Consider the following 10,115-nt stretch of genomic DNA (forward strand, 5'->3'; position numbering starts at 1 on the left):
ACAGTTTCGTCCGATCCTTCCCCATTTTGAAGAGTAATTACGTACGAAAGCGTTAATAAAACGGTCGCAGAAATCTTCGCATGCAGCTTCGTACGAAGTGATCGCTTGCTTAACATGCATTCATAAAAAATAGTCATGCATGACGAAAGTTGGCTCTTGAAATAACCAAACTGTCAATAGATGATAACAACGACACCAGGCAGCTCTCCCTGTATATTTTTCTGCACATACACCAGAGGCACCATCCCTCAGCACTTTCAGTGCTTTGATTGTTTCGGGTATTTTTTCTTGTCTATAAATTCAGTTCCCAGATTTCTATTTTCATTTGATGAGATTGCTCTATTTTATTTTTGGTGAGAGCAAGCTTACTCTAGTCTGTATGGAACTTTTGAATTGCTTTAAGTTATGACTACGAACTTTGTTTTCAATGAGATTGTCAATATTTTGTATTCATCGGTAGATAATCTTACCCACTATTTTAATATATTTATATATTTTCTAGTAAGATTGTGTCAAGGAATTTTAGTCAGTGTCTCACTATTTTCCCTTATTTGTTCATTGCAGTCTATGGTAATTTTCTTATCGGCATGTGAGTGTCCCATTAAAGGAAGTATAGTATATATCAGATATTTATCCTAAGAATTTGTTTTTTAATTGTATTTTAGTATGTGTTTACATAACTTAAGCACCGGGAAGTCCGGATATGTCTCTTGTAGTGGACGTCTTTGTTTAAGCACTATAAGGGCCTGAGTTCTGTTTTGATTTTTTTAAACCAAAGTTTTCACTGTCATAGGGGTCATCGGTTTTAAATTGACCTATAGCGGTTAAAACCTTGAACAATCTTCTGTTACGGTACAAAAAGCCAAAGCACGTAGATTATGTTTATTTGCATATTTAGGTTAATGACGACTTTTATTGCTCTCAAATAAACAAGTTACACAATCGTAAAGTATCGTACACATTACGAATTCAACTAGATGCATAGACGTTCCGGGATAGCGGCTACATCGAGGTTTGTATGTTTACTTTTGTGTGCAGAGTTCATTACGTGAGACGCGTGTTGTCAAATCGGTATATAGTCAAAAGAACGTAAAAACCTTATGTCTTTTTTAGTGTAAAGCTAAGGTCTAAATTTAAAATGGAAAAAACTTGAACTTTTGTACCGAAATAACCAAAACTATCCACCCAGCTATTTCGGTGCAAAACTTCCCAATTGTCGTCTGCTTGAATGAATTGTCGTTCGGCGGAAGGATATTGCCTAAGTTCACGGGATGTACGTGCTGTGGTTTATGATAATGTTAAATACGTGTGTCGCCACACGATGCCATAACTTTCTTTTATTTAGCTTATGCCCCACCCACCACGCTCTTTTAATTGGGATTGATAGATTAAAATGGTTTTTTTTTAACAATTACACCGGCATAGAGGTGACATACGTGTTATCTTTTTCATCTCATTAAAATGACGTATCTCGTTTGAACGACTTAAGTCTGACGTTAAACGACTTATCAAATAATTTCACAAGATTGCGATTGAAATGCCAGACGAAAGCGAACGTAATCGACTCTTTTAACGACACTTTATGATGGTCTGGCATATGCATGTGTTTCAATAAGTTTATGATTGGTACCGAACTCGTTCCCACGTACTAAGAATGTCGTGGCCACGACTTACTATCTCTTTCCCACGACTAGTTATCTCGTGGCATCTGCATTATAACTAAGTCGTGTCCACAAGATAGAAAGCTGAAGCCAAGACTAACTAAATCGCTGAAACGAGTAAGTACGTCGTGGCTTCGAGATTAAAGAAATCCCACATGTCAACTCTATTCGACTGCAACACTTACTACATGTATTTGACGTGCCAGTGTTTGTGTGCTTAACATGTTAGACCATGTACTACATGTATTTGACGTGCCAGTGTTTGTGTGCTTAACATGTTAGACCATGTACTACATGTATTTGACGTGCCAGTGTTTGTGTGCTTAACGTGTTAGACCATGTACTACATTTATTTTACGTGCCAGTGTTTGTGTGCTTACCGTGTTAGACCATGTACTACATGTATTTGACGTGCCAGTGTTTGTGTGCTTACCGTGTTAGACCATGTACTACATGTATTTGACGTGCCAGTGTTTGTGTGCTTACCGTGTTAGACCATGTACTACATGTATTTGACGTGCCAGTGTTTGTGTGCTTACCGTGTTAGACCATGTACTACATGTATTTGACGTGCCAGTGTTTGTGTGCTTACCGTGTTAGACCATGTACTACATGTATTTGACGTGCCAGTGTTTGTGTGCTTACCGTGTTAGACCATGTACTACATGTATTTGACGTGCCAGTGTTTGTGTGCTTACCGTGTTAGACCATGTACTACATGTATTTGACGTGCCAGTGTTTGTGTGCTTACCGTGTTAGACCATGTACTACATGTATTTGACGTGCCAGTGTTTGTGTGCTTACCATGTTAGACCATGTACTACATGCATTTGACGTGCCAGTGTTTGTGTGCTTACCATGTTAGACCATGTACTACATGCATTTGACGTGCCAGTGTGTGTGTGCTTACCATGTTAGACCATGTACTACATGGATTTGAAGTGCCAGTGTTTGTGTGCTTACCATGTTAGACCATGTACTACATGTATTTGAAGTGCCAGTGTTTGTGTGCTTACCATGTTAGACCATGTATTACATGTATTTTACGTGCCAGTGTTTGTGTGCTTACCGTGTTAGACCATGTACTACATGTATTTGACGTGCCAGTGTTTGTGTGCTTACCATGTTAGACCATGTACTACATGTATTTGACGTGCCAGTGTTTGTGTGCTTACCGTGTTAGACCATGTACTACATGTATTTGACGTGCCAGTGTTTGTGTGCTTACCATGTTAGACCATGTACTACATGTATTTTACGTGCCAGTGTTTGTGTGCTTAACATGTTAGACCATGTACTACATGCATTTGACGTGCCAGTGTTTGTGTTCTTACCATGTTAGACCATGTACTACATGTATTTTACGTGCCAGTGTTTGTGTGCTTACCATGTTAGACCATGTACTACATGTATTTGACGTGCCAGTGTTTGTGTGCTTACCATGTTAGACCATGTACTACATTTATTTGACGTGCCAGTGTTTGTGTGCTTACCATGTTAGACCATGTACTACATGTATTTGACGTGCCAGTGTTTGTGTGCTTACCATTTTAGACCATGTACTACATGTATTTGACGTGCCAGTGTTTGTGTGCTTACCATTTTAGACCATGTACTACATGTATTTGACGTGCCAGTGTTTGTGTGCTTACCATTTTAGACCATGTACTACATGTATTTGACGTGCCAGTGTTTGTGTGCTTACCATGTTAGACCATGTACTACATGTATTTGACGTGCCAGTGATTGTGTGCTTACCATGTTAGACCATGTACTACATGTATTTGACGTGCCAGTGTTTGTGTGCTTACCATTTTAGACCATGTACTACATGTATTTGACGTGCCAGTGTTTGTGTGCTTACCATGTTAGACCATGTACTACATGTATTTGACGTGCCAGTGTTTGTGTGCTTACCATGTTAGACCATGTACTACATGTATTTGACGTGCCAGTGTTTGTGTGCTTACCATGTTAGACCATGTACTACATGTATTTGACGTGCCAGTGTTTGTGTGCTTACCGTGTTAGACCATGTACTACATGTATTTGACGTGCCAGTGTTTGTGTGCTTACCGTGTTAGACCATGTACTACATGTATTTGACGTGCCAGTGTTTGTGTGCTTACCGTGTTAGACCATGTACTACATGTATTTGACGTGCCAGTGTTTGTGTGCTTACCGTGTTAGACCATGTACTACATGTATTTGACGTGCCAGTGTTTGTGTGCTTACCGTGTTAGACCATGTACTACATGTATTTGACGTGCCAGTGTTTGTGTGCTTACCGTGTTAGACCATGTACTACATGTATTTGACGTGCCAGTGTTTGTGTGCTTACCGTGTTAGACCATGTACTACATGTATTTGACGTGCCAGTGTTTGTGTGCTTACCGTGTTAGACCATGTACTACATGTATTTGACGTGCCAGTGTTTGTGTGCTTACCGTGTTAGACCATGTACTACATGTATTTGACGTGCCAGTGTTTGTGTGCTTAACGTGTTAGACCATGTACTACATGTATTTGACGTGCCAGTGTTTGTGTGCTTACCGTGTTAGACCATGTACTACATGTATTTGACGTGCCAGTGTTTGTGTGCTTACCGTGTTAGACCATGTACTACATGTATTTGACGTGCCAGTGTTTGTGTGCTTACCGTGTTAGACCATGTACTACATGTATTTGACGTGCCAGTGTTTGTGTGCTTACCGTGTTAGACCATGTACTACATGTATTTGACGTGCCAGTGTTTGTGTGCTTACCGTGTTAGACCATGTACTACATGTATTTGACGTGCCAGTGTTTGTGTGCTTACCGTGTTAGACCATGTACTACATGTATTTGACGTGCCAGTGTTTGTGTGCTTACCGTGTTAGACCATGTACTACATGTATTTGACGTGCCAGTGTTTGTGTGCTTACCGTGTTAGACCATGTACTACATGTATTTGACGTGCCAGTGTTTGTGTGCTTACCGTGTTAGACCATGTACTACATGTATTTGACGTGCCAGTGTTTGTGTGCTTACCGTGTTAGACCATGTACTACATGTATTTGACGTGTCAGTGTTTGTGTGCTTACCATGTTAGACCATGTACTACATGTATTTGACGTGCCAGTGTTTGTGTGCTTAACATGTTAGACCATGTACTACATGTATTTGACGTGCCAGTGTTTGTGTGCTTACCATGTTAGACCATGTACTACATGCATTTGACGTGCCAGTGTTTGTGTGCTTACCATGTTAGACCATGTACTACATGTATTTGACGTGCCAGTGTTTGTGTGCTTACCATTTTAGACCATGTACTACATGTATTTGACGTGCCAGTGTTTGTGTTCTTACCATGTTAGACCATGTACTACATGTATTTGACGTGCCAGTGTTTGTGTGCTTACCATGTTAGACCATGTACTATTTCGATAATTTCGATAAAGTTTGGCTGAACTATTTTAGTCTTGTAAACATTCGAGATGAAATTCGAAAACTAAACAAACCCAAAGCTTTTAATTTTGAGGCTTAATTAAAAATAGGTCCACCACTTCCGACTATGATGCCTGAATTCTGCCCTGCTTATATGTTTTGCTACGTAACAATACCATTTTAATCGCGTTATGTCGTCTTTGATTTTTTTTCGATTTCTCCATGACCCTTTCATTATTTCAAAATCAACATACGACAATATTTGGCGTTCTGCCCTTTATTTTTACAAGTCAAGTCAAGTCAACACATTTATTCACTGAAATTCATGCACAACATGAAAACATTGAGGTAATTGATAATACTATACAATTCATGCACCTAAGTAGGTATCTGAATACAAATTACAGAACCAATGTACTGTCGGCACGATACATTCCCCTAGATCAAGATTAGTGCGGAGCTAGCCTAACGGGACGTAGCAGACAGCCATCTGTTGACCGAATGGGATTGCATCGAGGTCCCCGCAGTTGCAAGTATGCGTGGAGTTTATTGAGTAACTTCCGTGCTGTGCAATTATTTTTCCATCAGGGGCTCGACAATTTTTACCTGTAAGTACATTATATGACTGTGTAAGGAAGTGTAGAGCCTTCATAGCCGGGACAGGCAGGTCATATAACTTGGCTATTTCTGGTTATGCATCAGTCAATTGTAACCACAAGGTCTAGAGGTATACCGGGGATAGCCGGGGGAATGGGCCGTGTTTTTACCTTCCAGAGTGCCCCGCCGTGCCGGGTGAATGCGATGGTTTTGTCTTCGCGTCAAAATAGCGGGGAATGGGCCTTATCTAGGGTCCCAGGCGTGCGAGGGCATTTGGCAGGGATTTTACCAGCAGTTCATCCCCACAGCCCGGGGATCTTACCCGGGCTTGACTGGACCAAAATTCAAAGTCCCTGTTAATCCCCGGACCTGGAGGGGGGTGGGTGGTGGGGGGTGGGGTGGTAACAATTGACTGGTGCATTACATGCATAACCGGTGAATCAAGCTAAATACAAAATGGCTTGCCTGGTTGTTTGTTGGCATATAGTCATGTTTAAAAACTGTGACAGTCGTACCAAATCCATGATGACACAAGCAGAATGCCCTATTTACGTTATTATAATCCGGCATATTGCAGATGTAGACATATACTTTAGTACTTAATGATATTTCATGAAAATATTTGTTGCACTATTGTCATGTACCAGGTTCAAATGGCAGATGATCGCCGTGCGATAGGTGTGTCGTGCCCATGGTTATGACACACATCTATGTCTGATGAAATGTAACTTCAGAAATTATTATTCGATTTGCTTGAAACTTGGTGACCGCTGGGAAATAATTCATAGAAGGAGTCCTAATGGTCAATTAGGGTGGAAGACGCTTACCATTTTGAGAAAATTCATTTCAGGGCACATTAGGGTAAAACACTCAACATTTTAACATATTCACAGCAGCGGTCATTAAGTCAAAGACACTTACCACTTGAATAAATTTCACAGCAGAGGACATTAAGGTCAATGACGCTTACCTCTTGAACATAATTCATAGCAGGGGACATTAAGGTCAATGACACTTACCACTTGGGCATAATTCACAGCAGGGGACATTAAGGCCAATGGCACTTACCACTTGGAGATATTTCACAGCAGGGGACATTAAGGTTAAAGAAATAACAACTGGGAAATATTTTACAGCGGACATTGGTATCAAAAACACTTGCCACAGAAACATATTTTACAGCAGGGGACACTAATAAGTATTAAAGACACTTGCTTAGACACTTGCCATAGGTAAATATCACAGCAAGGACATTAATTAGTATCAAAAACACTTGCAAAGACACTTACAATTTGAACATATTTCCCAGCAGGGGACATTAGGGTCAAAGACACTGGGACCATTGGGACATATGTCAAAGCAGGGCCCATTCGTATCAAAGACATTTGCCAAGTCAATTGCTAAGACACTTGCCATACGGACATATTTACCAGCAGGGGTCATTAGGGTCAAAGACACTTGCCAAGACACTTGCCATACAGACATATTTCACAGCACGGGACATTATTATCAAAGACACTTGACAAGACACTCGCCTAAGGGACATATTTCACAGCACGGGGCATTAGTTTATAGACACTTACCACTGCGGTATAATTTACAAAAGGGGGCATTAGGGTCAAAGCAACTTACCATTGGGGCATTTTTTACAGCAGGGATCATTAGGGTCCTGGACTGGATCCCAGCAAGGCGGCAGCTGGCACGGATCGAATGCCGGGCACTGAGGATCGTCTGCCTGGATGCATTTTTAATACATTTTTTTTAAAAAAAGGTATACTATTTTGGTTGCATTGTCACACCATAGAAAGGTTCATACGTATTTAAATGGTGTGTACATGTATGCACAGAAAGGCAATTACGTACTTGATGATTTAGTTCTGTCGGATCACAAGTATTTCGATGAAAAAAGAATATTAAGTAAAACTTCACTACGTGCAAACAAATATAATACATTCACATGTAACTTATGTAATTTGACATTCAAAATGAGCTTTCTATTTTTCAACGCCACGTGGAAAGATGTTAATACTTATAAAAGGTAATACATATTGTACTATACAAACATGCTATGATTTACAAAACGTTCAAACGAAATAGTCAAATGTTAACTGTTCGCCGTATGACGTGTTTCAGTGAACGTTATGTGACGGCTTGCTCAGTTGGTAAGGTCGTTAACAGCGTCCCTCGTAGGGGTTGCGGGTTCGAGTGCCCTACTAGGGGCATTCCGAAGTATGAAAGCTCAGTTGTCTGGTGAGTCATAGTTCCAACTTACAGCTTGTTAAACTCCATATTCAAGTTATATCATTTAAATTGGTAAAATAAAACAAGTGAGCTTCCTTTACGTATATACCGAGAAAGCTCTACTTTCTAGAAAGGCATAGTTATAGCGTAGTTTTTGAAACTGTACTAAATGTTAAGTGAACCTTCCTCTATGTATTTACCGAGAAAGCTCTACACACAAATAAGGCGTTGTTATAGCAACTGTACCAAAATGTAAATGAACCTTCCTCTATGTACATACCGAGAAAGCTCTACTTTCTAGTAAGGCGTAGTTATATCGTAGTTATAGCAACTGTACTAAATGTTAAGTGAACATTCCTCTATGTGTATACCGAGAAAACTCAGCTATCTACTAAGGCGTAGTTATAGCAACTGTACTAAAATGTAAATGAACCTTCCTCTATGTTTATACCGAGAAAGCTCAGCTATCTACTAAGGCGTAGTTATAGTATAAATAAGTACTAAAAAGTAAGTGAACCTTCCTCTTTGTACATACCGAGAAAGCTCAGCTATCTACTAAGGCGTAGTTAAAGTATAAATAAGTACTAAAGAGTAAGTGAACCTTCCTCTATGTATATACCGAGAAAGCTCTGCTGTCATGTATAGCGTAGTTATAGCATACACAGGCAAAACTAAAATTAGTGAACATTTCTCGACTACGTCAAACTAAAACAGCTCGGCTATCCTGTGATGCGTTATAGCATGAATTAGTAACATAAATTAAGTGAGCCTTCCTCTATGATATACAGGGAAAGCTCGGATAAGAGTCTGCACTGGTGTTTGTAGGCAACCACTTCATAGCTGCAGATTTAAGGTGATTTGGCAATTTTGTAATTCATTGTTAATAAATAAATCAAGACTTCTTGCAGAGAACATTTTTCCAGAGTGAAAATGAGTTTAAAAAAACCTGTTTTTGATTATTTGAAGCCCAATCGAAATTATTTATTAACAATTCAAAGGTTATGATATTCACAGAACAATATATACTGTGTTTGTGATTTCTGCCATAAAATGTTTTTAGAATACATTCGCTCGGTACACTCTTACACTGTACAATTTAATACAATCCAAGTTTTCATAGTTTAATTTCACCCAAAGACCACATATCAGAGACGTTTGCCCTTTAAGGCCTAGTTTAATCCTTCTATAAGTGCCCCCCCCCCCCAAAAAAAAAAACAACAACAAAAAAAACAACAAACAACAACAACAAAAACCATGCCAAACAACCGTGTATTGTACACAATGTCGGTGTACTGATCTTAATCTAATTGCCTAATTGTCTTATCAAATCTCCTATCTGAATATCTTACTGTGCAGTTTTGGAAGTTTTATTATAGAAATGGACCCTAAATGACCCTGAACCAATAAACAAAAAAAACCCCAGGAAATTGGCCCCTACTGTGACATCAGTGCAATTAGCAGGAGATGCAAAGCAGAGTATTGTCATGCCAAACATTCCTTAAACTAGGCCTTTAATAATTTATCAAATACAAATGTTCAAAAGCATACTAAAACCTTCCCCAAGGTTTTTTTCTCAAACTCTATAAAAATCTTTATTATTCTAAAACTTTTAAACATGTAATAAATAGAAAATTCTCGAATATTGTAAACAAATGTGGAAAACGTATTTTACTTCAATTAATATAGGTCACCTAACAATGAAACTAGATTTCTAAACATTAAGTAACTTATAACTATGTACATACTTGATATTGCTTTCCTTGGCCGGACACATCGCTAGTTTGAGTCCAGCACAACACTAGCAATGTGCTCAAAATTGTAGCAGATGTAAAGATCTTTGAACAAGTCATTTTGTTCATGTGTGGTAATGCTTAAAGTGCACATGATCAGCATTTATATACGCCATTATCTTGTGGAAGATGTCGCCCCGGTCACGAGCTTAGGACATTTACAGTGACTAGATCTAAAGGCACACATCACAGGGAAATGCACGATATGTAGCCCATCTTCAAAAACGTGTCATATGAACATGTTAAGTATACATTTTTTGAAGACGGACCCTCCTGAAGAAGGCAATACATCCGAAGTATAGAACTAGTAGTCTCAGTTTAATAGGGACAGTTTATTGACAGCAATGGTTGATGAAACGAGGAACATCATTCGGAACTCCTTGGCCATTTTAATCGAAAA

The 10,115-nt window shown here is 39.2% G+C and overlaps 1 protein-coding gene across 1 annotated transcript; it reads right to left on the reverse strand.

The window, feature by feature from the left end:
- Window positions 1-5,387: 5,387 nt before the first annotated feature.
- On the reverse strand, window positions 5,388-9,775 carry LOC128244455 (uncharacterized). Its single transcript, XM_052962458.1, has 3 exons — window positions 9,671-9,775; window positions 7,317-7,419; window positions 5,388-5,693 (listed from the first exon to the last, which is right to left on the reverse strand). The coding sequence occupies exons 1-3, from the start codon at window positions 9,773-9,775 to the stop codon at window positions 5,548-5,550; spliced, it is 354 nt and encodes a 117-aa protein (XP_052818418.1). The 3' UTR covers window positions 5,388-5,547.
- Between the last annotated feature and the right edge of the window lie 340 nt (window positions 9,776-10,115).

This window comes from Mya arenaria, chromosome 8 (genome assembly GCF_026914265.1).
Source record: "Mya arenaria isolate MELC-2E11 chromosome 8, ASM2691426v1".
Lineage (NCBI taxonomy): Eukaryota > Metazoa > Mollusca > Bivalvia > Myida > Myidae > Mya > Mya arenaria.

Bases quoted from the DNA above. Each gene is read 5' to 3' on its own strand.
- LOC128244455 (XM_052962458.1), bottom strand. From the start codon at position 9,775: ATGACTTGTTCAAAGATCTTTACATCTGCTACAATTTTGAGCACATTG. The intron at 7,420-9,670 runs GTATGTACATAG...AAATGCATCCAG, and splicing joins GCCAAGGAAAGCAATATCAA to GCAGACGATCCTCAGTGCCC. The intron at 5,694-7,316 runs GTAAGTTGCTTT...ATGTACTTACAG, and splicing joins CTGTAAAAAATGCCCCAATG to GTAAAAATTGTCGAGCCCCT.